The 27,402-nt window shown below is 47.8% G+C and overlaps 2 protein-coding genes across 4 annotated transcripts in view; one reads left to right on the top strand and one right to left on the bottom strand.

Annotated features, from left to right (window-relative positions):
• Positions 1-27,402, bottom strand: part of MSANTD1 (Myb/SANT DNA binding domain containing 1) — a 108,293-nt gene that overhangs the window by 32,339 nt on the left and 48,552 nt on the right. The window lies entirely within an intron of this gene.
• The window catches only part of RGS12 (regulator of G protein signaling 12), a 60,132-nt gene that overhangs the window by 21,205 nt on the left and 11,525 nt on the right, over positions 1-27,402 (top strand). Inside the window, exons 4-16 of one of the 3 annotated variants that reach the window (XM_081958936.1) lie at positions 1,643-1,664; positions 4,762-4,931; positions 5,199-5,291; positions 5,989-6,132; positions 7,789-7,968; positions 8,950-9,103; positions 10,424-10,500; positions 12,484-12,684; positions 13,275-13,348; positions 14,088-14,214; positions 15,556-15,652; positions 16,659-16,729; positions 23,839-23,980. In XM_081958936.1, the coding sequence (XP_081815062.1) occupies positions 1,643-1,664; positions 4,762-4,931; positions 5,199-5,291; positions 5,989-6,132; positions 7,789-7,968; positions 8,950-9,103; positions 10,424-10,500; positions 12,484-12,684; positions 13,275-13,348; positions 14,088-14,214; positions 15,556-15,652; positions 16,659-16,729; positions 23,839-23,980 (1,552 nt within the window). Of the gene's footprint in view, positions 1-1,642; positions 1,665-4,761; positions 4,932-5,198; positions 5,292-5,988; positions 6,133-7,788; positions 7,969-8,949; positions 9,104-10,423; positions 10,501-12,483; positions 12,685-13,274; positions 13,349-14,087; positions 14,215-15,555; positions 15,653-16,658; positions 16,730-23,838; positions 24,025-27,402 lie in introns of those variants that run through there. The other 2 variants (XR_014175856.1, XM_081958937.1) reach the window with 2 other exon arrangements.

The following is a 27,402-nucleotide window of genomic DNA, read 5'->3' as shown; positions in this document are numbered from 1 at the left end:
GTAGATCCTAGGACCGAGGTCTCTTCTTCAGTGACAATGCTGAATCTGTGGTTTTATTTGGGGTTTTTATTCCTTGCAGTGGTTTAGTTTTCAACCCGATAAAAAGCATGCGGGAAAATGAGAAAATTGTCTCATTCCCCGCCAAAAAAGGGATCCTTATACAGTGTTAAATATCCTGTGCCTACTAGTGAGGTTACGAGAGCAAATGTGGAACCCTTTTTTTTAAACAGCTGCAAGCACAGGTAGTCCTCGACTTACGACCGTTTGTTTAGTGACAGTTCAAAGTCACAACGGCGCTGGGAGGGAAAAGGGAGGTTTGGGGGCCGTTTTTCACACTTAACGATCGTGGTAGCATCCTCCGTGGTCATTCAGACCCTTTGGCGACCGGTTCCTGTTTATGACAGCCGCAGCATCCTGGGGAAGTCACTCGATCCCCCTTTTGCGACAAAGGGGGAAACGAGATTCGCTTAACAACCACGTGGCTAACTTTAGCAACCGCAATGATTCAGCAGCGGCTGGAAGAGTCATAAAATGGGGCAAGTGTCCCATGTTTTGCTTAGCAAATGTAAATTTTGGGGCTCAGTTTTGGTCGTAAGTCGAGGACTGAATTTTCTTCAATGCCTGACTTGTCCAATAAGGAATCGAGAGTGGGAGGCACCTGCCGATGGGACTTTCGGAGGGGCTCTGCTCAGGGAAGCGGTGGGTGGGCTTAGAGTTCTCCCAAGGTGCGAAGCGAAGGGCCCATCAAAAGCAAAACAAATCCCTTTACCCCCCCCCCCGACCTGGATCTTCTGGAATTTGCTGGCCCTGAGAAATAAACATATTATACAGGATATACTGTCTCTGTTGTGGCCGGCCAGTGGCCAGAGGAGCTGGCAGCAGAGTCGGCCAGTGAGGAGGTATGGGAGGAACCTGGGCCAGTCCTGGAGTCTGGGGAAGGCTCGGATGAGGGCTCTGTGTCGGAGGCAGAGAGGGGGCCAGGGCCGTCTGACAGTTATCAGCTGCCTTCAGAGTCAGACATCAGTGAGGCAGAGGAACAGCTGGAGCCTGTTCCCAGTGTGCGCATGCGCAGAGTTGCCAGACGACGGGAACAGTTAAAGAACAGGGGTTGACTTGGGAGGGAGGCCACAGGTGGACGATGAATGGCCCCTCCCAGAGGAAATAAAAGAGGAGCGAAAGGGGAGTGGAGTTTGCAGGAGGCAATTAGTTCCCTTAATTGGTTCGTGACTCTCCGAGACTCCTTGCCAAGTTCTGCAGATCTCGACCTGGCAGCTCTCCGAGCCAGATAAGGTCTGTGACCGTAAATCCTCCCTTGGATGTGAATGAGCAGAATTCACAATACATTAATCAAAGGGTTTTGGGGGGACAAGGAGTTTATTTCCTGCTCTTGGGAAGCCTCGGTCAGAACAGTCTCCCTGCCTCCGAAATCAACTTTATTCGTCCAATATGTTTTCATTGGGAACATTTTCTTCTTCTCATTAACAGACCAAATCTTAAATCTCACTGAATGGGCTGGAGTGTTGAAAGTCGGATCACAGGGGTGGATAAAGAACCTTGCTCAGATCTTTTGAGTTTTCCAGTTTTTGCATCCATGACTGATCATTTCTCTCTCTCTTTTTCTTTTTTCCTTCTCTCCCTGCAGTCTACAACCGTCTCTGATGGAGGTAAGTGAAATGCTTCTGTGTTTATGAAAAGAACGGATATTTTTTTAGGCGTTTGACAATGAGTAGCACTGATGACGTTACCTAGTTGGGTCGTGAAACGCCTGCAAGAAAACAAGCAAGCTCAGAGAGCACCAAGGACCCCACAGTCCTCCTCCTCTTCCTCCTCCTTCATTCTGCAAATCTCAGAAATTTCCTGACAGTGAGAACAGTGGGACAACTTGCCACCAGAAATTGTGAATGCTCCAAACACTGGAAGTTTTTAAGGAGAGATTGGACCACCATTTGTCTGAAATGCTATCGGGTCTCCTGGGTGAGCAAATGGTTGGACTAGAAGACCTCTAAGGTCCCTTCCAGCTCTATTCTGATTGATTGATTGATTGATTGATTGATTGAATGAATGAATGAATGAATGCTAGGTTGGCCTAATATTCTGCCTTTTCAATATTTCCTAGGATATTTCAATTTTCTAGGAGAGGGGTGGGTGCTAACTTCCTACAATGGCCTGCCTGTAAAATCTGGCCAGTGGCTTTACGGTGTGCAGACGCCACAATCGGCCGGCAGACACCCCATCCCCCAATGTAGTAATTTTCAAGTTTTAAACCTGACCCCAATGCCTCCTTCATTTTCTTTGTGGAAGCAGGGAAGCCCAGAACGAATCAATCAATCTCTCTCCCTCCCTCTCCCTCCCTCCCTCTCCCTCCCTCCCTCTCTTGGCTGTGGCCACTGGAGCGCTGTGTCTGTCCTTGCATTGCGCTGCAGGCTGAATAATTCATGTCTCTTCAGCAACAGCCTTTTTCGTTCAATTATTGATGTCTCGCTGGATCAAATTTGAGTCAGGTGTTCCAAGAGCTTCTTACAGGCTCGGGGGAGGGGGGGGGCGATGCCCCTTGGAAGACATGCTGTAAAACAGAGTGAAAGGAACAGAGAGAAAGGATGCTGGCGGCGGCTGGTGGCGCCGCCACCGGGAGGCCAGCTGGGCCTTCTCCGTGGTCACTCGGCTGGGCATGGCCGCTGAAGGGTGGCCCTCCCTGAGTGACTGGAGGTGTCTGCTGAAGTGGCACCACACCAGGGGGTCATACCAGCTTTATCCAGGTAAGTTGGTAGGTTCCTTGGAGGTCGTCTAGTCCAACCCCCTGCTCAGGCAGGAAAACCTACACCATTCCAGATATGTGGTTGTCCGGTGTCTTCTTCGGGGAGAGGGAGCGGTTTATAAATCTAAATAAAGTAAAGTAAAGTAAAGTTCTTAAAAACCTCTAGTGTTGGAGCATTCACAACTTCTGGAGGCCAGTTGTTCCACTGATTAAATCAAGAAATTTATCCTTAATTCCAGGTTGCTTCTCTCCTTGATTAGTTTCCACCCATTGCTTCTTGTCCTGCTCTCAGGTGCTTTGGAGAATAGCTTGACTCCCTCTTCTCTGTGGCAACCCTTTAGATACTGGAACATTGCTCTCATGTCACCCCGTTCCTTTTCGTTAAACTAAACTAAAGGTAAAGATTCCCCTCGCACATATGTGCTAGTCGTTCCTGTCTCTAGAGGTCGATGCTCATCTCCGTTTCAAAGCCGAAGAGCCAGCGCTGTCCGAAGACATCTCCATGGTCATGTGCCTGGCATGACTCAATGCCGAAGGCGCACGGAACGCTGTTCCCTTCCCACCAAAGGTTGTGCCTATTTTTCTGCTTGCATTTTTTACGTGCTTTCCAACTGCTAGGTTGGCAGAAGCTGGGACAAGTCACGGGAGCTCACTCCATTAAGCGGCTCTAGGGATTCGAACTGCTGAACTGCCGACCTTTCTGATCGACAAGCTCAGCGTCTTAGCCACTGAGCCACCGTGTCCCTATTTCATTAAACTAGACATACCCAATTCCAGCAACCGTTCTTCATCTGTTTTAGCCACCAGTCCCCTAATCCTCTTTTACCACAGGGAAACTCACTACAGGAGAAGGCTACAATTCCATTTAATTATTTAAAATAATTTTAAAGGTGTTTTAATTTTTGTCGTTTACATTTTATTTGGTCCCTCCTTTGGCCTACTTTTTTTAATGATTCGATCGCACCATTTCTTCGATCTTAGTGTAATTCTCGTCCCGCGGACAGTTGGTTACGGCAGTTGTCCAACAGTGAGTTTGTCCTGCACTACACTTATCTGTGGTCAATTGGCAACTTGCAGTAGTCTCACCGGCAAAGCCTGGTCCTTTGCTGTGGTTCTCATCTTTCCCCTGTAGCCAACGAGAGGTTTCACGGTTTTCGGTTCCGGAGAGATTGACACAGTGGTGGGATTCAGCCAGTTCGCACTTATTCGGGAGAAACGGTTGTTAACTTTCAAAGCAGTTTGGAGAACCGGTTGTTGGAAGAAATCTCCTTTTGTTTTTTTCCCACTTCACAGGGCTAATCCTGTAAGGAAGGCAGGAAGGAACACTCTGGTGTTGTTTCTAGCCTAATCTTTATTGCCCGGCTTACAGAAACTGCCTCTCCGGTTAACACTACATTGTAACAGCTAAGGCGAAGTGCCCATCGACCTGAGTGACATTGAATTGGTCACTCCCACCCAGTCACATGACCACAGAGCCCCGCCAACCCAGTTGGTCATTAGGGCAGAGAACCAGTTGTTAAATTACCGTATTTTGCGGAGTAAAAGGCGCACTTCCCCCCCCCCAAAAAGGGTGAAAATCTGGGTGCGTCTTATACACTGAATACAGCATGATTGGCCTCCGGAAACCCCAGTTTTTCAGAAAAATGAATGCGCAGAGGGTTTGGGAGGCTTGCAAAGTGCTCCTGGGGACTGGGGAGAGCAGAAACGAGTGAAAATAGGGGTGTTTTTGCCCTCTCAAGCCCCCGGGAGCACTCTGCAGGACTTCCAAACTCTCTGCAGGTCCCATTTTTTGCTCGTTTTGCCCTCCTTAGCCGCCAGGAGCACTTTGCAGGCCTCTCAAACGGGGGGAAGTTTTTTTTTAATTTACCTCTTCAAAATCTTGGTGCGTCTTATACTCCGGTGCGTCTTATAGTCCAAAAAATACGGTATTTGAATCCCGCCACTGGGTCGACACAGCCGTACGTTTATTGCCAGATGATGATGATGATTTTTGGACGTTCCCGCAGAGCTGAATCACAGCGACTTGAAAGATGGCGCCAGCGACACCAGCCTCAGCAGCAACGCCAGTCTGCCCAGTGTCCAAAGCTGCCAACGACAACGGGAAAGAAGAGCCGCCAGTTGGGCTGTCTCCTTTGAGCGGCTTCTTCAGGATCCACTTGGTATTCGATATTTTTCTGTAAGCAATGGACAAGCTCAATATCTTAGCCACTGAGCCACCCTGTTCCTTCTCCATAGCTGGGCTTAATTCAGTCGCGGTTGCAGCTCAATTCGCTTTCGAGCCCCACCAGCCAATCCCCCCCCCCCAACCCAAGATAGACTTTGAAAGAGACACAAGAGGGTCCCTTGTCTGGAAGATACTTCAGGGTTTGAGATCTGGTGGGCTTTTGGAAGGTTCTTGGACGTTTCCCCTCAGCGTGGTTTTTAATTCCTCTTTCCCACCTAGGATTTTTTACGGAAGGAATTTAGTGAAGAAAACATCCTGTTTTGGCAGGCCTGCGAATATTTTAACCACATACCTGCTCACGACAAAAAGGAGGTAAGCCCATGCGGTCAAATGCCTTTTCCCCTCTTTTTCTCTTCATTTTGAAACAACCTACAATGCATTCTGGCCGTTCAAACACTTTTGGAAAAAGTCCGAGGTGGGGATGGGGAGAAGCAGGGAGAAGAAAGGAGCCACACACACACACGGGGGAAGGAGAAGATAGCTAGTCCTCAACTTGCAACAGCTCCATTAGTGACCGTTCAAATTTACCACACCAGTGTGACCTGTGATGATTTTTCACACAACTTCTGTAGCATCCCAACTTTTGTAGCATTATGATCATAATTCAGATGCTTGGCAACGGTCTTGTATTTATGCAGGGGTCACATGATCCCCTTTGCGACTGCCTGAACCAGGGAAGCCAATGGAAAATATGGTCATAGGTCCCTTTTTTCCCCCAGTGCCGTTGTGGCGAAACAAAACTGTTGTAAGTTGAGGTCAGCCTGTATCACGGCTGCCATAATTCCTGCATAAAAGGTAAAGGTTCCTCTTGCACATTTGTGCTGGTCGTTCCTGACCCCAGGGGGCGGTGCTCATCTCCGTTTCAAAGCCAAAGAGCCAGCGCTGTCCGAAGAAGTCTCCGTGGTCATGTGGCCGGCATGACTAAATGCCAAAGACTCACGGAACGCTGTTACCTCTGTTAATTCCTACACGCTTTCCTTTTTAACGTCCTTTTTTTCTTGCTTTGCAGCTTTCATTCCGAGCGCAGGAGATCTTTAATAAATATTTATGCAGCAAAGCTACGACTCCGGTCAATATCGACAGCCAAGTCCAGCTGGCGGACGATGTCCTGACTGCACCACATCCAAACATGTTCAAAGATCAGCAGCTTCAGGTACCGTCGGAAATCTGAACAATCCCCTTCCGCTGGTTAAGAAAAAACACCCTTTGCGAAGGGCTGCCACAACCTATTTCCCCGAAAGTAAGACCTAATCAGAAAATAAGACGTAACATGAATTTTCAGGATGCTCATAATATAAGCCCTACCCCCAAAATAAGCCCCAGTTCAGACTGTCAACCAGAGAGAGGCATTTAGTGCCGTATTTTCCCCAATATAAGACCTAAACACAAAATAAGCTCTAATATGAATTTTCAGGGTGCTGGTAATATAAGCCCTACCCCCAAAATAAGCCCCAGGTAAGAACTTCAGCCAGTCCGATGCAATTTAGTACCGTATTTCCCCGAAAATAAGACCTAACTGGAAAATAAGGCCTAATGCATCTTTTGGAGCAAACATTAATATAAGACATGGTGTTATTTTCGGAGAAATACGGATACAAGCAGTCCTCGGATTATGACTCCAACATGCCCGACATTTCGGTCGTTCAGAGAAACCTTTGTCAAACGGGTTCGCCCAATTGTACGACCTTCCTTGCCACGCAGGTTAAAGGAATCGTCGCTTTTGTTAAGTCAAAAACACAGTTGTTAAGTAAATCTGGCTTCCCCATTGCTGGGAAAAGGTCGCCCAAGGGGATCAGGAGACCTCGGCAGATAGCACCACCGTCATAAATACGAGACAGTCTCCAAGCGTCCGAATTTGGATCATGTGACCACGGGGATGGTGTAATGGTCGTACATGTGAAAAATGGTCATAACTCCCTTGCTTCGGGGCTGTTGTAACCTTGAGTGGCACTAAATGAACTGATGGAAGTAGAAGTCCCCTTAAATTGCTCTTAAATTCTCTTTATCTGTAATGTCTCTTTCAGAAGACCAACCCATATTAGAAGAGGCAATTGGGTTAGAATTCTCTTCAAGCTCTCTGTTGTCACCCGCCAGTGGCCAGAGGAGCTGGCAGCAGATTCGGACAGTGAGGAGGTTGGGGAGGAAGATGGGCCACTCTTGGGAGTCTGGGGAAGGCTCTGAGGAGGGCTCTGTGTCGGAGGCAGAGAGGGGTCCAGGGCCGTCTGACAGTTATCAGCTGCCTTTAGAGTCAGACATCAGTGAGGCAGAAGAACAGCTGGAGCCTGTTCCCAGTGTGCGCATGTGCAGAGTTGCCAGACGAAGGGAAGAGCTAAAGAATAGGTGTTGACCTGGGAGTAAGGCCACAGGTGGGCGGTGAATGGCCCCTCCCAGAGGAAATAAAAGAGGAGCGGAAGGGGAATGGAGTTTGCAGGAGACATTTTAGTTCGCTTAATTGGTTCTTGACTCTCTGAGACTCCTTGCCAAGTTCTGCAGATCTCAGCCTGGCAGCTCTCCAAGCCAGATAAGGTCTGTGACCATAAATCCTCTCTTGAAAGACTTTGCTGGATGTGAATGAGAGGAATTCACAGTGAATTAATAAAAGGGGTTTTATGGGGACCAGGAGTTTGCTTCAGGCTCTTGGGAAGCCTCGGCCAGAACACTCTCCTTTAGCTACTCCAATTTCTCCCCAAAATATTTATTTATTTTATTTTATTCCCACCCCGGGGACAATCTCTGCCACTTTGGAAACTGGTATTCATGGCAGCGTGGATTGAATTCTGCCTTAATAGGACTCCGTTCCTTCCGTTAGATTTTCAATTTGATGAAATTCGACAGCTACGCACGCTTCCTGAAGTCTCCGTTTTACCAAGAATGTGTTTTAGCCGAAGTGGAAGGCCGTCCGGTCTCCGATCCGCAATGGGTCCCAAGCAGCCCTACTCAGAAGTCCAATTTCGGTCCGGATATGTTCCCTGTTTCCACTCCCAGAAAGGTATCTATCTATTTTTTAGGATGTACAGTTGAAAAGAGACCGAATTCTTGAATAGAATAGAATAACTTCATTGTCACTTTGAAGGTCCACTAAATGGCATACATTAAAACGAAATTTCGTGGCCTCCTGCTCTCAAAGGGTCACTGCCTCCAATATACGCTACATAAACATGACAAAATCTATATCTATCTATCTATCTATCTATCTTCTATCTATCTATCTATTCTTCTATCTATCTTCTATCTATCTACCTATCTATCTATCTATCTATTCTTCTATCTATCTTCTATCTATCTATCTACCTATGTATCCATCTTCTATCTATCTATCTATCTATCTATCTATCTATCTATCTATCTATCATCTATCTATCTATCTATCTATCTTCAAACATATGAAGAACGGTTGCAGGAACTGGGGATGTCTAGTTTGATGAAAAGAAGGACTAGGGGAGACATGATAGCAATCTTCCAATATCTCAGGGGTTGCCACAAAGAAGAGGGAGTCAAACTATTCTCCAAGGCGCCTGAGGGCAGGACAAGAAGCAATGGGTGGAAACTAATCAAGGAGAGAAGCAACCTAGAACTAAGGAGTGAGAACAATTAACCAGTGGAACAACTTGCCTCCAGAAGTTGTGAATGCTCCAATACTGGAAGCTTTTAGGAAGATGTTGGATAACCATTTGTCTGAAGTGGTGTAGCATTTTCTGCTTCAACGAGGGGTTGGACTAGAAGACCTCCAAGGTCTCCTCCAACTCTGTTATTCTGACAGCTGCTTGTTGGTCAGGAAGGTAATCAAGATGTTAGCTTGTTAGTTTATCTTGGCTACAACTCAGAGGTGGTAGTCTGCCGTCTGTGGGGCTGAAAGCTGCTGGGAAGAAGAAGATGAGGAGGCAGCAGAACCAGCAAAATATAAGCACCGGTCTGATGAAAGAAAGAAAGACTCGCGGAAAGTGATTTTTAACATTGGACTTGTTGGTAGTTAGGTGGAAAAGCCAAGTCTGGCCGCTCCTTAAATGAAGAATCTGGAGAAGAGGACGGTGAGAAGAAGAAAAAGGGAACTTTCTTCTCCTGGTCGAGGAGCAGGAGCCTGGGGAGGTCGCAGAAGAAGAAGGAGAACGGCAACTGTCTGAAAGGTGGGTTTTAAAATCCAAAGGTAAAGACTTTGTGGGGGAGAGAGAAGGAAGGAAGGAAGGAAGGAAGGAAGGAAGGAAGGAAGGAAGGAAGGAAGGATGGATGGATGGATGGATTCTGAGAGATGGAGGGAGGAACGAAAAAGGAAAGAAGGAAGGAGAGAGGAAGAAAAGGATGGATGGAAGGCTTCTGAGAGAAAGGAAGGAAGGAAGGTGAAAGAGAAGGAAGGAGGGAAAGAAAGAAAGAGAAGGAAAGAAGCAAGGAGAGAGGAAGAAAAGGATGGATGGGAGGATTCTGAGACAGGAAGGAAGGAAGGAAGATGAAAGAGAAGGAAGGAGGGAAAGAAAGTAGGAAGCAGAGAAAGAAAGAGAGAAGGAAAGAAGCAAGGAGAGAAGAAGAAAAGGATAGATGGAAGGATTCTGATACAGGAAGGAAGGAGGAAAGAAGGAAGGAGAGGAGGAGATGGATGGAAGGCTTCTGTGAGAGAGAGAGAAAGGAAGGAAAAAGGAAGGAGAGAAAGAGAAAGAAGGAAAGAGAGGAGGAAAAGGATGGATGGAAGGATTCTGAGAGAGAGGAAGGAAGGAAGATGAATGAAAGAAAAGGAAGGAGAGAAAGAAAAGGAAAGAAGGAAGGAGAGGGGAAGAAAGGGAGGGAGGGAGGGATGAAAGGAAGGAGGAAGGAAGGAAAGCTGAGTGAACAAGGAAGGGAAAATTCAGCTTGCTAAGCAAGACATTTGCTAAGGGAGTTTTGCCCCCTTTTACATCCTTTCTTGCCACCCTTGTTAAGTGAATCACCGCAGTTGCTAAGTTACTAACAAGGTTGTTAAGTGAATCTGGCTTCCCCCTTGACTTTGCTTGGCAGAAGGTCGCAAAAGGGGACCACACGGGCATTGCCACCGTCGTAAACACTAACCGCTCTCCAAGCATCCGAATGTAAATCGCACGACCGCGGGGGAAGGGGGACACGCTGCGACGGTCGCTAAGTGTGAAAAATGACCATAAGTCATTTTTTTTCAGGGCACTTGTACCTTCAGACGGTCACCCAGAGAACTGTTGTAATACGAGGACCGCCTGTATACGGAGATGGAAGGGAGAGTTAGAAAATATATCCAGAGTGCCAGTCCTTTTTGGTCCAATTCTGGAGTTCAGGTCCTTTTCTTGCGCTTAGAGAATTAAAAGCGGCGGAGTCTTAAATCTAGATTCCCTTCAGAGATTGAAGCGCGGAAACCGCCAAAAAAAAGCTGATTTAAAATCCTTTTGAGGAGGATTGTGAGGTTTTTAACCCCAGCTAACAGAGACCTATGACTTCCTATTTCTCCCCAGAATCTTCTCAGTCCGGGGGACTCTCCTACAGACAAAAATCTCAAGATTCCTTATCTTCGGCTGCCAGTCTGGAGATGGTAAGATTTGTGGCGTTTTGGGCAGGAAATGTGCATGAAGATGAACTAGGATGATAAACTGTTGCCTGGTTCAGTGTTAGCAAACCTTTTCGGCCCCAGTTTCGGCGAGGGGGAAACACCGAAACTGGAAGAGCAGCTCCCTGGCATGCGTAGGCGAGAGCAATGAAGACCCAAAGAGCATTTCCCCAGAGCACATGCGCGCACCGGGAAACTGAGCTTCCGGTTTCTGGTGTGCATGCATGGGCGAAGACCAGTGGCTGGTGCGCATTTGCATGCCGGAACCTGGAAGTGCAACGGGCGACAGCTGGCGTTTGCATGCCACTTCCGGCACGCGTGCCATAAGTTTGCCATCATGGGTCTAGTTTAATGAAAAGAAGGACCAGGGGAGACAGGATAGCAGTCTTCCAGTATTTGAGGGGCTGCCCCAAAGAAGAGGGAGTCAAGCTATTCTCCAAAGCACCTGAACACAAGACCAGCAACGGGTGGGAACTAATCAAGGAGAGAAGCAACTTAGAACTAAGGAGAAATTTCCTGACAGTGAGAACAATTCATCAGTGGAACAGCTTGCCTCCAGAAGTTGTGGATGCTTCAACACTGGGAGTTTTTAAAAAGAAATTGGACAACCATTTGTCTGAAATGGTGTAGGGTTTCCTGCCTAGGCAGGGGGTTGGACTAGAAGACCTCCAAGGTTCCTTTCAACTCTTGTTATTCTGTCTTCTAAATGCGTTGCTTTTTGATTTTAAAAAAAATGCTTACCGTAGTAGCAAGATTACTTTATGTACAAAAATGGAAGGATCCCCACGATGGAACAAACAGCTGCCAAAGCTGATGGGAGTTAGCAGAGGGGGCTAAATTGAGCACTTTGATCAAAGGAAAAACAAACACAATTTTGTTTCTCATTGGAAACCACTTCTGGACTTTGTGCTTGAGATGGGGGGGGGGGGGGAGGATGAATCTTTGATTTTGGGTTTTATCGATCAGGTAGATCTGTTGTTATAGAAATGTCTAGTCCAGCAATGGCGAACCTTTTTTCGCTCGCGTGCCACAAGTGGGGGGAGGACAGGGGGGTCGTGTGCGGGCGTGCCGCACCCATAATGCAATGCGCGACCCCCCCAGTGCGTATGCGCGCACATCGCGCGACCCGCCCCCCCATTTTTACATGTTTTTTTCGCCCTCCCCAGGCTCCAGAGGCTTTATAGGAGCCTGGGTAGGGCGAAAAGAGCCTCCCCCGTCCCCCCGGAGGCCCTCTGGAGGCTTCAGGGACCGTCCGGAGGCTTCCCTGAAGCCTTCAGAACGCTTAAAACCACCCTCCGAGCAACCCAGTCACTTCCGGTTTGCTCGGAGGGTGGTTTTAAGCGTTCCGAAGGCTTCAGGGAAGCCTCCGGACGGTCCCTGAAGCCTCCGGAGGGCCTCCAGGGGGGCGGGGGGCGGGGGAGGCTCTTTTCGCCCTCCCCAGGCTCCTGTAAAGCCTCTGGATCCTGGGGAGGGCGAAAAGTAGCTTTTAAAAAGGTGAAAGCAGCTGGCCAGCGCGCCCATGCACGCTGACAGGGCAGCGCCTCGCATGCCCTGACAAATGGCTCCGCGTGCCACTTGTGGCACGCGTGGCATAGGTTCGCCATCACTGGTCTAGTCTATAAGGTAAAGGTTCCCCTCCTTGCACGTGAGTGCTAGTCGTTCCTGACTCTAGCGGGCGGTGCTAATCTCCGTTTCAAAGCCGAAGAGCCAGCACTATCCAAAGACGTCTCCGTGGTCATGTGGCCGGCATGACTCAACGCCGAAGGCGCACGGAACGCTGTTCCCTTCCCACCAAAGGTGGTTTCTGTTTTTCTACTTGCATTTTTACATGCTTTTGAACTGCTAGGTTGGCAGAAGCTGGGACAAGTCACGGGAGCTCCCTCCGTTATGCGGCACGAGGCCCCACTGTACTTCGTTTAAATTCCCGCTCGATTTACCCAGCAGATCTGTAACGCTTTCTCTTCAAAGGGCGAGCCCTGCCGACCCTCTGGACCTCCCGCGGCCAAAGAGAAGCCCCCCAAGTGTTGCCACATCCACCTCCCCGACGGCTCCACCTCCGTCATGCCTGTCAGAGGCGGGTTCTCCCTCAAAGAGGCGCTGTCCGAATTCTGCGAAAGGCAGCGGATCAGCATGGCTGCCGTCGACCTCTTTTTAGTCAGCGGAGATAAGGTACTTCACTCTCCTGGGACTTTTTTAAAAAAAAATTCATTTTTAGGCTACATTTTTCCAAGAGCGATGCAGAGGTTAGCAATAGCAATAGCATTTGGACTTAACATACCACCCCAATAGCCCCCAAGGTCCCTTCCAGCTCTATTCTGATTGATTGATTGATTGATTGATTGAAATTGTTTAGGGTCTCCTACCTGAGCAGGGGCTGGACTAGAAGACCTCCAAGGTCCCTTCCAGCTCTATTCTGATTGATTGATTGATTGATTGATTGATTGATTGATTGAAATTGTTTAGGGTCTCCTACCTGAGCAGGGGCTGGACTAGAAGACCTCCAAGGTCCCTTCCAGCTCTATTCTGATTGATTGAAACTATGACCAAATTGCATTATTTATTTTTGTAATAGTTCCACGGGCTTTAAATTAAATTGAAAGAAAACCAATAACCGATCAGAAATCTCTGCTGAAGGCATCTCCAGGCGTTTTCTCTGGAGTAAAAGTCTCTACTCTTCAAGGGGTAACCATGAAAGTCCTCGGTTTGTTAACTCACTCAAGCGTGACGTTAAATGTGATTTCGTCCTTCTCTGTCCGCAGCCACTCGTACTGCAGCAGGACAGCAGCATTTTGGATTCTCAGACCCTTCGCTTAGAAAAAAGGACGTTATTTCGGTAAGACCAGAAACCTGCTCTGACCCTCTTCCCACTCCCTTACGACCATTTTTCACACTTATGACCATTGCTGCATCCCCGTGGTTATTTGATCAAAATCCAGGCGCTTGGCAACCAGTTCAGTTTTTTTTTAACAATCCCATAATCCTTTGCAGGGTGGAATCTGGACAACTGAAGTTTTTTTTTTTACTGGCCAGATGCCCTTCTTGTTGCCAATGCGGAGTTTTGTTCAGCAGATATATTATTCTTCATTGTGCCCAGAGAGAGAAATATCTGCCTCTACCTAGGATCGAACTCACAGCCTCCCGGTTGTGAGGCGAGAGCTCCACCTCTAGGCCACTGCTCCACTCCTAACGCATTTCAGTTCACATTTACGACGGTTGCAATATCAGGTTCTCTTAACAACTTGAGTTATTAAGTTTGGTAGTCCTCAACTTATAACAGTTCACTTAAGTGACCGTTCAAAGTCACAACAACACTGAAAAAAAGTGGTGTATGGCCAATTTTCACACCTCACAACCTTTGTAGCATCTCCATGGTCTGGTAATCAAAATGTAGATGCTCATTGGCAAGTACTGGTTCGTACTTATGACAGTTTCAGTATCCTAAAGTTGGATAGGTAAGGGTGAGAAACGGTCCTAAGTTGTTTTTTGTTAACTTGCAACTTCGACTGGTCATTAAATGAGCTGTCGTAAGTCGAGGAGTAGCCATATTCACTCGGTTTGTCTATCCGTTTCAGGCTTGACCTGCTCCCTATAAACAGATCGGTTGGTTTAAAGGCTAAGCCCACCAAGCCGGTCACGGAAGTCCTGCGTCCAGTCGTTGCAAAATACGGACTGAATCTTAATAATCTCGTGGCCCGACTAGTAAGTAATTCGTTGAACTAAAATAGGTTTTTGCGTTTGTTGTTTTTAAAGATTTTAATGTATGGCGTTTTCTTTACGATAAATAAAGGTCTCCAACCTAATTTGTCATTAAGAAACACACTAATCTCACCGATAGGAGATTAAAGCAGTTTATTTTCCTTCCTCTCTGCATGTATATTTTATAGAATTTCAGATTCTGCGTGTAAGTTTTAATTTCTTCATATACCGTATTTTTTGGAGTATAAGACGCTCCGAAGTATAAGACGCACCTAGATTTTGGGGAGGAAAACAAGGGAAAAATATCTGCCTCCCAGCAATTTGCCTCCTAGCAGCAAACATTACAGACAATATACACTGTTTACTTGTACAGATACTTGAACAAAGTTTCACTTTCAGTTTCTCCCGATCATCAGCTGTTTGAGGCCGCAGGGGTTGCTATAGCTTTCTGAAGCCTCCGCAAGCATAGTTATTCTCTGCTATTTAAAAGAAGAGACAATAGCACTGGGCCTCTTCAGATCAAGCATTTATTTTAAAAAGCTTCTTCATTTCGTTAAGCTGTCTAGAACAATAATAAAGCAGTCTTTAAAAAAATAAGTTTAATAATTTGAACGTTCTATAGGCATTTATAGTTATTGACTTACCTCCTTGCAGCAAACAGCAAACGGCCTGATTAGCACAAGAAGAAAAAAATCTGCCTCTGCCTCCCAACAATTTGCCCTGTGGAACAAACAGCAAGTTTCACTTTCAATTTCTCCCGATCATCAGCTGTTTCAGGCTGCAGGAATTGCCATAGCCTATTGCAGCCTCCGTAAGCCCCCGTTTGCTGCAAAGAGGTACATTGCTGGGAGGCAGAGGCCAAAGGGTGGGGGCTGATGGGTAGGTGGGGCTACATTCAGTGTATAAGACGCACCCAAATTTTCACCCTCTTTTAGGGGAGAAAAAGGTGTGTCTTATACTCCAGAAAATACGGTATTTTTTTAAAATTCACATTGGTACCTCCTGAATTTGGGCAGCTTGCAATACACCGGACAGCTGAATCAGAGGAATAGAAGGCCTCGGAGTCAGGGCCAGCATGAAGGCAACCTGGCACTTCTGAGTGGGGGGAACAGGGAATGGAGCTGGCAGAGAGAAAGAGAGAGCCTGGGCCATCCGTCAACCCTCAGATAGCAAGTCACACACACACACACACACACACACACACACACACACCAGGTCTGGAGGTGGCTGATCAAAATCCAAATTGCTTTATTCGGGCTAACTCAACTTACGGTACTGGCCACAAATTCAGTTCCTCTAAAACCACCATTTTTTTTTCTCCCACGCCGCTGAATTTGATGACAGAACGGCGAGCAAGAACCCTTAGACCTCGGGGCGCCCATCTCCACCCTTGATGGACAGAGGGTGGTCCTGGAAGAGAAGATTTCGAAAAAGGGGAAAGGTAAGCGGTTGCGGAAAATCCTCTGGCTAAACCAGGATCCCGCGTGATCCAGCCGAATAACCCGGCCGCTGAATTCGGGACCAAGTAAAGTGTTCCAAGTACAGGCAGCCCTCGACTTACAACCACCGTTGAGCCCAACTTTTCTGTTGTTAAGCGAGACATTTGTTAAGTGGCTTTTGACACACGTTACAGCCTTTTCTTGCCTCCATTCTTATGCGAGTCTCTGCAGACGCTAATTAGTAAGGCGCTTCTTTGGTGAATCACTGCGGTGGATAAGTTAGTAGCACAGTCGTTAAGTGAATCTGGCTTCCCCATGGACTTTGCTGATCAGAAGGTTGCAAAAGGGGGTCACATGATCCTGGGACACTTTTTTTTTTTTGGTCATTTAACGACCCCGTAATCCCTTGCGGGGCAGAGTCTAGGCAACTTAATGGAGCTAGGATAGTGTTTACTGGCCAGATGCCCTTCCCTGTCGCCAGTGCGGAGTTTTGTTCAGCAGATACATTCTCCTTGAAAGAGAAATATCTGCCTCTGCCTCTAGGATCGAACTCACAGCCTCCCAATCGCGAGGCGAGAGCTCCACCTGTAGGCCACTGCACCACTCGCCCCGGGACACCATAACGGTCCTAAAAATATGAACCAGTTGCCAAGGGCCTGAGTTTGAATCATGTGATCACAGGGAGGCTGCAAAGGCTGTAACTATGCAAAAGGGCCGTTGGTCACTTTTCTCACTGCTGATGTGACCGGTCACCAAATAAACTGTTGTAAGTCGAGAACTACCTGTGATCTTTAGAGGCATTCCAGGTAGCCCAGACGGGTGGGAAGAAGGGGGTAAAAATTAATCCTTAAGGGGTCCTTTTGTCGCTGGTGCCAATCGGCGCCCCAAAAACCTGCTCATCAAGCAAACAGCCACGATCTTTCTTGACCAACCCCTCTTAGATTGTAAGCGTGTTGGCAGGAAGCATCTGGTTTTGGAAAAAAAGAATTAAATTTCTATCGTTCACAGACAAGGGGAAAGCTGCGTCCTTAAAACACACTGCGCCTGTAACTACTAATGCAGGAAACCAAGCCCTCACAGTAAGTTTTCTTCAATTATTCGAAACTCCTGTGAATTACACACACGCCCCCCCCCACGCCCCTTTTCAACCCTTTCTTCCCAAAATTAGGAGCGTTGGACGGGTAGAGTCCCATGTTTGTTTTGTGCTTGTTCTTTATTTTGATGTTTGCACTCTGGGGCTCGTCCACTTCAACCCTTCAATGTGTGATGTTGTGGGTTCATCACCAGAGAGTTACACAAGAACATTTTACAGAACCCAGAGCAACAGAGTTGGAAGGGCCCTCGGAGGTCTTCTAGTCTGACCCCCTGCTCAGGCAGGAAAGCCTTTAATATTTCAGACAAATGGTTGTCCAATCTCTTCTTTAAAACCAGTGTTGGGGCATTCATGACTTCTGGTGGCAAGCTGTTCCACTGATTAATTGTTCTCACTGTCGGGAAATTTCTCCTCAGTTCTAAGTTGCTTCCCTCCTGGATTAGTTTCCACCCATTGCTTCTTGTTCTACCCTCAGGTGCCTTGGAGAATAGCTTGACTCCCTCTTCTTTGTGGCAACCCCTGAGATATTGGAACATTGCTATCATGTCTCTCCTAGTCCTTCTTTTCATTCAACTAAACATACCCAGTTCCTGCAACCATTCTTCATATGTTTTAGTCTCCAGTCCCCTAATCCTCTTCTTTGCTCTTCTCTGCATTCTTTCTAAAACTTCCTTTCCTGCTTTTTTGGCCGTTTGAAAAATAGTAGTTTTTTTAGAGTTTTATTGTTTTTTAATTACAAAAATAAACATTCCATCTTTCCTTTGAAAAATAGATTGGCCCCTCCTCTTGTTTGTAGGTCAAGTGCTCCAAACCTAGGATAATCATAACTTTGCAGATTTGACAATTGCAGATATAATAAAGTTGGCTTCTCCATCGGGTAATTATTATCCATCGGCAGTCTGCACCATAAGCAGGATAAGGGGCATTGTTAGGCCGCAATATTTCTGACATCTACTTCCGCCCTCCACCAATCTGATGGTGATCATTGTTTGATGAAGATGGTTTCCTCAAAATCAGCTTGCCACCATTGTCCAAAACCTCATGGACAACCGGTTCTGTGGGCATGGTGTGGGTTGGTGGGCGTGGCTTGGTGGGTGTGGCAGGGAAGGATACTGCAAAATCCCCATTCCCTCCCCACTCCAGGGGAAGGATACTGCAAAATCCCCATTCCCTCCCCACTCCAGGGGAAGGATACTGCAAAATCCCCATTCCCTCCCCACTCCAGGGGAAGGATCCTGCAAAATCCCCATTCCCTCCCCACTCCAGGGGAAGGATACTGCAATATCCCCACTCCCTCCCCACTCCAGGGGAAGGATCCTGCAAAATCCCCATTCCCTCCCCACTCCAGGGGAAGGATACTGCAAAATCCCCATTCCCTCCCCACTCCAGGGGAAGGATACTGCAAAATCTGACCCCTGGAATCGCTCGATAAAGCTTTGTTATATACCAGGGATTGGCTAGGCAGATGCTCGCTTGGCCAGTCAGCGGAGTGTCAGTGGCCATTGATCCTGGCAGTGTTTTCCTCAGAGAACACGGCTTTGGCTAGCATTAACTTCGTGACATAGAAAGACAATAAATCAAACTCTGTGACACCACTACATAACGGAGTTCTCGACTTACGACCAAAGTCGAGGCCAAAGTTCATGTTGCTAAGTGAGACATTTTGTTAAGTGAGTTTTGCCCCGTTTTAGGACTTTGCTCTCCATTGTTGTTGAGCGAATCACTGCAGTTATTAAATTAAGTCACCCGGTTGTTAAGTGAATCAGACGTCCCCATTGTCAGAAGGTCGCAAAATGGGATCGGGTGACCCCGGGGGGACGCGGCATCCGTCATAAATATGAGTCAGCTGCAAAGCCTCTGAATTTTGATCATTTGACCACGGAGATGCTGCCATGGTCGTAAGTGTGAAAAACCATCATAACCCACCTTTTTAAGTCCATTGTAACTTTGAATAGTCAATGAAGGATGAAAGGTTGTAAGTTGAGGACTTCCACAATACAGGAGCAATTGAGCACAATATTAGCAACAAACATGGAGAAAATGTTACAACCGGCCAGGATTTAAGTTCTACGGGTAGTCCTCGACTTACGACCACAACTGAGGCCAAAGTTTTCTGTTGCTAAGCGAGTCATTTGTGAAGACAGTTTTGTCCCATGTTATGATTTTTTCCTCACCACCGTTGTTAAGCGAATTCCTGCGGGCGTTAAATGAGTAACCCAGTCATTCGGTGAATCTGGCTTCCCCATCGAATTCGCTGGTCAGAAGGTCACAAAAGGGGATCGTATGACACCCCCCTCCATCCAGAACGCTGCAACGGTCATAAGCATGAACCAGTTGGCAAGCCTCTGAATTTGCATCACGTGAAGCTGCAACGGTCGTAAAAGTGTGGGAGGACGCTCATAAGTCGCTTTTCTCAGTGCCACGGCAACTTCGGATGGTAACTAAATGAACCGTTGTAAGTCGAGGACTACTTGCCTATCACAATTCCTGCTTTTGGCTCGTCTAGGGCAGGGGCGTCAAACTCTTATTTCATTGAGTGCCATGTCAGGGTTGTGTTTGACCTCGGGGGGGGAATGGGCGTGGCCATCTTAACATCACTGGTGTCGGGGGCGCCAGTCGGGGCCCCAGAGGTCTGCCAGCAAAAACAGGCTCCTAATCTCCATTTTCGACCGCGACAGCCTTCTGCTGCTCTCTGCTGGCAAAGACGGTGCTCAGCGGGCCGTGCGAGCTCCATTTTCATTGGCAGAGGCACCATGGGCCGCTCGGTCGCTATTTCCAAGGCAGCCCCGTCGGCCGGATGCGGTCTCTGCCCTTGAGTTTGACACCTCTGGTCTAGGGGAGGGATTGGCAGCCTTAAACACTCCAAGAGCCATTTAGATCTGTTTCCCACAGAAAAAAAAACACCAGAGCCACAATAGGGGTTGAAAAGCTGAATAAATCGCACATTGGCGGTTGTGACACATATTTTGAGCGACAGGGAGCCGCAGCAGAGGGTTGAAAGAGCCGCATGAGGCTCCTGAGCCGCAGATTGCCAACTCCTGGTCTAAGGGAGTCTTACCAGGTATCCATCTCGGTTGTTTGTCCTTGCGTCGAAGTCTTGAAAAGATGCCTCTGAATGACGGTCACTCGGGCAACCGTCCATTGACCGTAATCCTCTAAGTTAAGATTAACATGGGTGATTAGCGTGGCTTAGCCCGGATCAGGCATTGTGGTAGTGGGATTACGGCAATTGTGTTTCCCCCTAACCGAGTCCATTCAGGTTCATCAATTAAGGCTTCCCGCTGTAGGAGGTGTGACTTGATGTCCCCGTTTGACAGCATAAAGAGACAAAAAGAATTAACACAATTTCCCTCCTTTGTGGTGTTTAGACTTTGACAAAGTTCATCCTTAAGGGCAACAAGCCAGCCTGTTGTGGCCCACCAGTGGCCAGTGGAGCTGGCAGCAGATTCGGACAGTGAGGATGTTGGGGAGGGGAGATGGGCCAGTCCTGGAGTCTGGGGAAGGCTCTGATGGGGGCAGAGGAACAGCTGGAGCCTGTTCCCAGTGTGCTCATGCGCAGAGTTGCCAGATGAAGGGAACAGCTAAAGAACAAGGGTCAACATGGGAGTAAGGCCACAGGTGGACCGTGAATGTCTCCTCCCAGAGGAGATAAAAGAGGAACGAAAGGGGAGTGGAGTTTGCAGGAGGCAATTAATTTGCTTCATTGGTTCGTGACCTTCCGAGACTCCTGGCCAAGTTTTCCAGATCTCGGCCTGGCAGCTCTCCAAGCCAGAGAAGGTCTGTGACCGTAAATCCTCCCTCAAAAGACTTTGCTGGATGTGAATGAGCAAAAATCACAGTCAATTAATAAAAGGGGTTTTTGTCGGGACCAGGAGTTTGCTTCAGGCTCTCGGGAAGCCTCAGTCAGAACACAGCCTAAGAAGCCCCCTCCTACAGACATTCCCTCCCCCCCCCCAAAAAATAAATTTGGATAGAAGCCATCTGAAACCTCCAACATTAATTACCAAATTGCATTTTTCAAAAGAATTTAAATCTAAAGATAAGGGAAAACTTTAAATTCAAGGCAATCCCCAACTTGCAACTCGTTTAGCGACTTGCAAAGTTGCAGCGGTGTTGAAAAAAGTGACGTACAGCCGTTTTTCACAGTTAGAACCTCTCCAGCATCCCCCGCCCCCATGGGCACGGGAGCCAAATTCAAACACTCAGCCACCGACTCTTGTTTATGACCGTTGCCGTGTCCGAAGATCACACGATCCCCTTTTGCGACCTTCTGACAAGTCAAACGGGGTGGGGGAGCCAGATTCACTGACAAGGTTACTACCTTGTCAACTGCTGTGGTTCACTTAACAACGGAGGCGAGAAAGGTCATAAAACAGGCGCAAAGTTCACTTAACAAACGTCTCAGAAATGTTGGGGCTCAATTGAGGTTGTATGTTTTTCAATCCACCGGGGAATTGGTAAAGGTAAATGTTCCCTCGCACATTTGTGCTAGTCTTTCCTGCCTCTAGGGGGCAGTGCTCGTCTCCGTTTCAAAGCCAAAGAGCCAGCGCTGTCCAAAAATGTCTCCGTGGTCATGTGGCCGGCATGACTAAATGCTGAAGGCACAAGGAATGCTGTTCCCTTCCCACCAAAGCTGGTTCTTATTTTTCTACTTGCATTTTTTACGTGCTTTCGAACTGCTAGGTTGGCAGAAGCTGGGACAAGGAACGGGAGCTCACTCCGTTACGCGGCGCTAGGGATTCGAACCGCCAACCTTTGCAGATCGACAAGCTCAGCAGCCACTGAGCCATCACGTACCCAGAGAATTGTTAGTTTTGCTCAAAAACTCTTCATAACCTGTCCGACTTCCCCTCCTCTTCCCATCAATCTAACTCTTGATTCGATGCCACGTAACTGAAACGCGTCTCCTTCTTCCCAACACAAAAGCTTGTGTCCATCGTGACTATTCTTGTGAATGTTTCTTTTTTACTTCCTGCAAAAGGGGATTCCAAAATTGTTTCCAAGGAGAAGAAGCAAAAAGGCTTTTTAGAGACCAATAATCTGTAGCGAACAAAGTCCCCCATCTATTTTGGCATCTTGTTTCTTGATCTTCTTCCAAAGTAAATTGTGATAGCGATAACAACCTTCTACTGGGCTGGACATTTGTACGCTGCGTCTGAAAACGTGGAATTTTTTGCCCAGCTCTTTGGATAAAGCCTTTCTTCTTTCTTTCTTTCTTTCTTTCTTTCTTTCTTTCTTTCTTTCTTTCTTTCTTTCTTTCTTTCTTTCTTTCTTTCTTCCTTCCTTCCTTCCTTCCTTCCTTCCTTCCTTCCTTTCTTTTTTTCTTTAAACATCAGGATAATAATTACATATAAAGCCAAGCCAATGAAAAGTTAATAGTAAATCTTAACACACAAGCTAGTAACTATAACAATAATATAACAACAGTAATTATAATAGTGTGACAAAAAAGAGTAACGAAAAAAAGCTTTAACTAAACTTCTACTTACATTAGCCTATTTACAATTTTTCCCTTACTATAGTCCTAGTTTTATACACCTTTATTTCCCATGCTATCAATTATTGACATTCGTAAACTTATTTTCCCTCTCATTTCTACCTCCTGTCTCTATCCATTTGTAAAATTTATTCCATGTCCAATAATATTTCGAGTCTTCTTTATCTTTAATTTTTAAAGTTAATCTATCCTTTTCGACACAATCCCACATTTTCCTAGTTATATCCTCGTCCGATGGGGTATTCACATTTTTCCAATATTTAGCATATATCATACTTGCTGCCATCAGTATATGTAACACTAAGTAAGTGGTTGCTTTGTCATAACTTTCCGACAGTATACCTTAGAGACATGTTTCTGGTTTAAACTCAATATGTTGCTCAGTTATTGTTTCCAACCAATTATTAATTTCCCCCCCAGTAATTCCTTGCTTTCCTACACCTCCACCACATGTGATAGTAAGTTCCTTGGATCTGGTTGCACTTCCAACATTTGGCGGAGGAATTCTTATACATTTTTGCCAATCTAGCAGGTGTCATCCATCATCTGCTACTTCCTCCGTGGGCTTCTTCTCTTCCTCCACCTTCCGAGTCTTTACAACGCCCGGGTTCGGGTCTGCGTTGGGGGTCAGGACCCCGGACAGCACCCTGAAGGTCAGGATAGCTGGAGAAGTATTTTAATGGAGATTCGGGTTAATTTCAGGGTTCCAAATAGCATCCAAAAGTAAATCAGAGTCCAAGGCAAAGTATTGCTCAAAGTTCCAATTTATGAAGAGAGCCATGTTGGCACATCTGGGAAAACCCGAATCTGAAAGCTTCCCGGTTTTCCCCACCCAGTTGAAAGTTCAAGATCTTGCCCCCCACACCTACAACTCCATCAAATGGTCCAATCTCCCACTGCCATGCTGGTAGTTCCACCCATCCAGTTCCGGTCCGGTGCAGAGGTGCAAAGACAAAGGATGACCTTGGCTTTCTAGAAAGAATATTGTTATGGCTACATATCACCTAACTCCGTACAATTCCCCCACTCCCATTTTCCCACAGTAGAAAATGCATAGCAGAAGAATAGAAAGTGTGGCAGGCCAAAGATCCAAAAGGAAAGATGGCTGCAGGCCTGACAGCAGATGGCAGATGCCACTTGTAAAACATTTTATATAGGTTTTCTAGATCTTCATGTTGGGGTGACAGGCTTGGGTGGGGCATTTGCAAAGGGTGTGTGTGGAAATGATGGAAGATCTAAGAATTATCACCATCATCTTCTTTTAATGATCCCATAATCCCTTGTGGGGTGGAGTCTGGGCAACTGAATGGAGCTGAGGGTTTACTGGCCGGATGCTCTTCCCTGTTGCCAATGCGGAGTTTTGTTCGGCAGATATTTTCTCATTCTGCCCAGAGAGAAAAATATCTGCCTCTACCTAGGATCGAACTCACAGCCTCCTGGTTGTGAGGCAAGAGCTCCACCTCTAGGCCATCACACCACTCTTAAGGGAAATCCAAGAATGTCCAGACCAAAAGTCCCCGGATTACATATTTGGCTCATGTTCCTCCGTGTGGCTGTTGTATCAAGGTAATTCGTGTTCCCTTTGGCTTCCCCTATAGGGCGAAGGAAGACCTGTTGGAAAGCACAATTCTTTTAAATTAAAAGGCGAGCCGGGAAAAAGCTCTCGAGTCCCAAGACATGACTGCCTTGCTCAGGCCGAAAAAAACACACGTCCGCATTTGAATTTGGAAGAAGCAGAGGGTATGTCATTTTTAAAATATATGCAGTAGTGTGTGTCTCGTCCACCGTGGTGACCAAGTGGAGTGTGTTATCTGTTCCGGCCGTGTGTATTGGCGATGCAATAAACTTCATCCACTCTGAAGTTAACGTTCCTGTGTTGCTGGAAGTGTTTGGGATGAATGTGAAAGACGTCAGAGCTGAGCCCTGCCTGGTTCCTGGCACTCATTCGCTCCATCTGTTAAGTGAGGTCCTGCCGTGCGCTGGGTGAAGGCTGGGGAGAAGAAGGGATTTGGTGATCCACTCGCTGGATACCCTTGACCATGCCTGATTATCCAGACTTCTTGGATCCCCAACTCAACCCATCGTCTAGGACAGTGCTGTCAAGTCTATTTCATTGAGGGCCGCATCAGGGTTGTGTCTCACCTCGGAGGGTCGGGGGGGGGAGCATGGCCAGCTCTATGTCACTCGTGTTGGGGATGCCGGTGGTGGCCCGAATGCCAGCAAAAACGGGCTCCCAAGCTCCCGTTTTCTGCTGCGACAGCCTCCTGCAACCCGGAGTTCAGGACGGCCGCACGCAGCCACCCCCCCCCCCCTTGAGCTCCATTATCGTTGGCAGAGGCACCGCGGACCGGTCCTTCGTTGTTTCCCAGGTGGCCCTGTGGGCCGCATCCAGCCCCCGGGTCCTGAGTTTGACACCCCTGGTCTAGGACAACCCGCCGTGGTCACTTCACTGTGGCCAAATTGCCCCGGCCATCTCACCTCGGACAACTCGCTGCGGGATGAGAAGTTACGCTAAGAAATGGTGGAATAGAATCGTTAAAGGAAGGCTGCCCATGGAGGGACAAAATGAAACGGGAATGAGAATTTTTAAATTAAAAAAAATTAAACAGAATTGTTGCGTTGCGCCTGGTGGGATGGCCATGGCGAGGTGCCCTGCAATGAGGTGGCCACGGCAAGTTACCCCTTTCCGTTTCTCATCCATCCCTAGTTGGTGTCTCCATCTCAGCTTCCACCACCCCAGTCTTTCCAGAAATGTCTGCTTTGGGTTAAGGAAGCCTTGATAGATCTGTGTGACCCTCGATCTGGAGAGGCCTGGGGTTAAGGGATCCTTTCGCCAGCCCCTCCCTGGCCCACCTCAAGATAACACTTGGCAGGCAGCGATTGAGCCGTATATTCAAATGTCGGGGATTTGGGGTGCTTCCCTCCCATGTTTTTCCTTGCCTTCAAATTAGGGGTACACGAAATATGCTGGTAAAGGGACTGTGCTGGCTAAGACGCAGAGCTTGTCGATCAGAAAGGTTGGTGGTTCAAATCCCTAGGGCCGCCTAACAGAGTGAGCTCCCATTACTTGTCCCAGCTTCTGCCAACCTAGCAGTTCGAAAGCACATTAAAAAATGCAAGTAGAAAAATAGGAACCACCTTTGGTGGGAAGGGAACAGCGTTCCGTGCGCCTTCGGCGTTGAGTCATGCCGGCCACATGACCACGGAGACGTCTTCGGACAGCGCTGGCTCTTTGGCTTTGAAACGGGGATGAGCACCGGCCCCTAGAGTCAGGAACGACTGGCACAGATGTGTGAGAGGAACCTTTAACTTTTAAAATATGCTGAAGTCACTAGGTTGAGGGATCCCGAAGGATCTTGCTTTCAGACTGGATTAGTAGCGGGCTCCCTGTTCCTACAGACCAGACATGGCACCAAGTGTCTCCTTGGAAGAATCAGGATCAGATCGGGGTGGAGTGTGGGGCAGACATTCCCCAGCTAGCACCCCTGGAATGAGGTGGGGCCGAGTGGTTCAGTCAATCCATCGCTCTGGGGTGCAATTTGGGTCTGAGGATCAAGGGGGGGAGGAGTGCAAAGTCCAAAAAGATGATAGTGCCACCTCCGAAGCAAGTCAAGGATAGTGTCCAATGGGACATTCGATGGTCATCACAATTTGATGTTGGCGCATTGCTTGCAATCCTTAGAAGGCGTGAATCAGCAGAGAGAAGGGCAAGTATCTTTGCGCACCAGGTGCTTGGCATCCATGTGAGCATCGCCTTGGCATCGCCACAGCCCTCAAGAGCATCAAACGAGCTACGTCTCCAATTAGAGTCATAGGATTCCAGGGCTGGGAGGGACCTTGGAGGTTGTCTAGCCCAACCCCTTGCCCAATTTAAGAATCCTCATTCCATCCTAGACAGGAATGGGTTGCTCCCGGCATTATCGCCAATTTGGTGTGTGGAAAAATTTTGCGCCCATGCACGCCTGCTCCGCACATGTGCACATTTGCACAGAAATAGGTCTGTGCGTGCGTAAATGTTAAAAAAGGGGGAAAATAAATTTGTGCAATTACAAGATGGCAGCCCCATAGGAGAACCAGTTCAGGCCTGGGTCACTTCTGATTTGCTCATAGGGTCGTTTTTTGCCCTCCTGAGCCTTCAGGGAAGCCTCCTGAAGGCCACTGAAGACTCCGGAGGGCTAAAACCAGCCCTACAAGCAAACCAGAAGTCCGTTCCCGAACTTCCAGTTTGCCCGTAGAGCCGGTTTTTCACGCTCCGGAGGCTTCAGGGAAGCTCCTGAAACCTCCGGAGGGCCTCCAGGAGGGAATGGGGAGGCTGTTTTCACCCTCCAATAAAGCCTCTGGAGCCTGGGGAGGGCGAGCAAAGCATGCCAAAAATAGAGGGGAGCACTGGCCGTGCGCGCTGGAGACGTGCGCATAGCATTATGGGTGTGGCATGTCCACACATGACCCCCCCTTGCGCTCCCCCCGCTTTTGGCACGCGAGCCAAAAAAGGTTTGCCATCACTGCCTTAAACCGTCCTGGACAAATGGTTGTCTAATCTCTCCTTAGAAAACTAAATTTCTGCATTTTAGCATTTGTTCATACCGTGGTTCAGAAAGCACTTGAATTGGGGGCCTGGAAGGTACCTTGGAGGTCTTCTAGTCCAACCCCCTGCCCAAGGCAGGGATCCTCATGCCATCCTAGACCAACAGCCGTCCAATCTCTTCTTAGAAAACTGAATTTGTGCAATTTAGCATTTGTTCATTCCGTGGTTCAGAAGACTCTTGATGATAGGGCGGGGAAGGGACCTTGGAGATCTTCTAGTCCAGCGATGGCGAACCTTTTTTGGCTCGCGTGCCACAAGTGGGGGGGGAGCGCAGGGGGGTCATGTGCGGGCGTGCCGTACCCATAATGCAATGCGTAACCTCCCCCAGTGTGCATGCGCGCTCAACAGGTGCCCCCCCCCATATTTACATGCTTTTTTCGCCCTCCCCAGGCTCCAGAGGCTTTATAGGAGCTTGGGGAGGGCGAAAAGAGCCTCCCACGCCCCCCCCCCCCCCGGAGGCCCTCTGGAGGCTTCAGGGACCATCCGGAGGCTTCCCTGAAGCATTCGGAGCCTGGGGAGGGTGAAAAATGGATTTAAAAAAGGGGTGAAATCAGCTGGCCAGGTCGCGCATGTGCTC

The sequence above is a fragment of the Natrix helvetica genome (genome assembly GCF_964273705.1).
Source record: "Natrix helvetica genome assembly, chromosome: 7".
Taxonomy (NCBI): domain Eukaryota; kingdom Metazoa; phylum Chordata; class Lepidosauria; order Squamata; family Natricidae; genus Natrix; species Natrix helvetica.
This window is presented reverse-complemented; position numbering and strand designations above follow the sequence as displayed.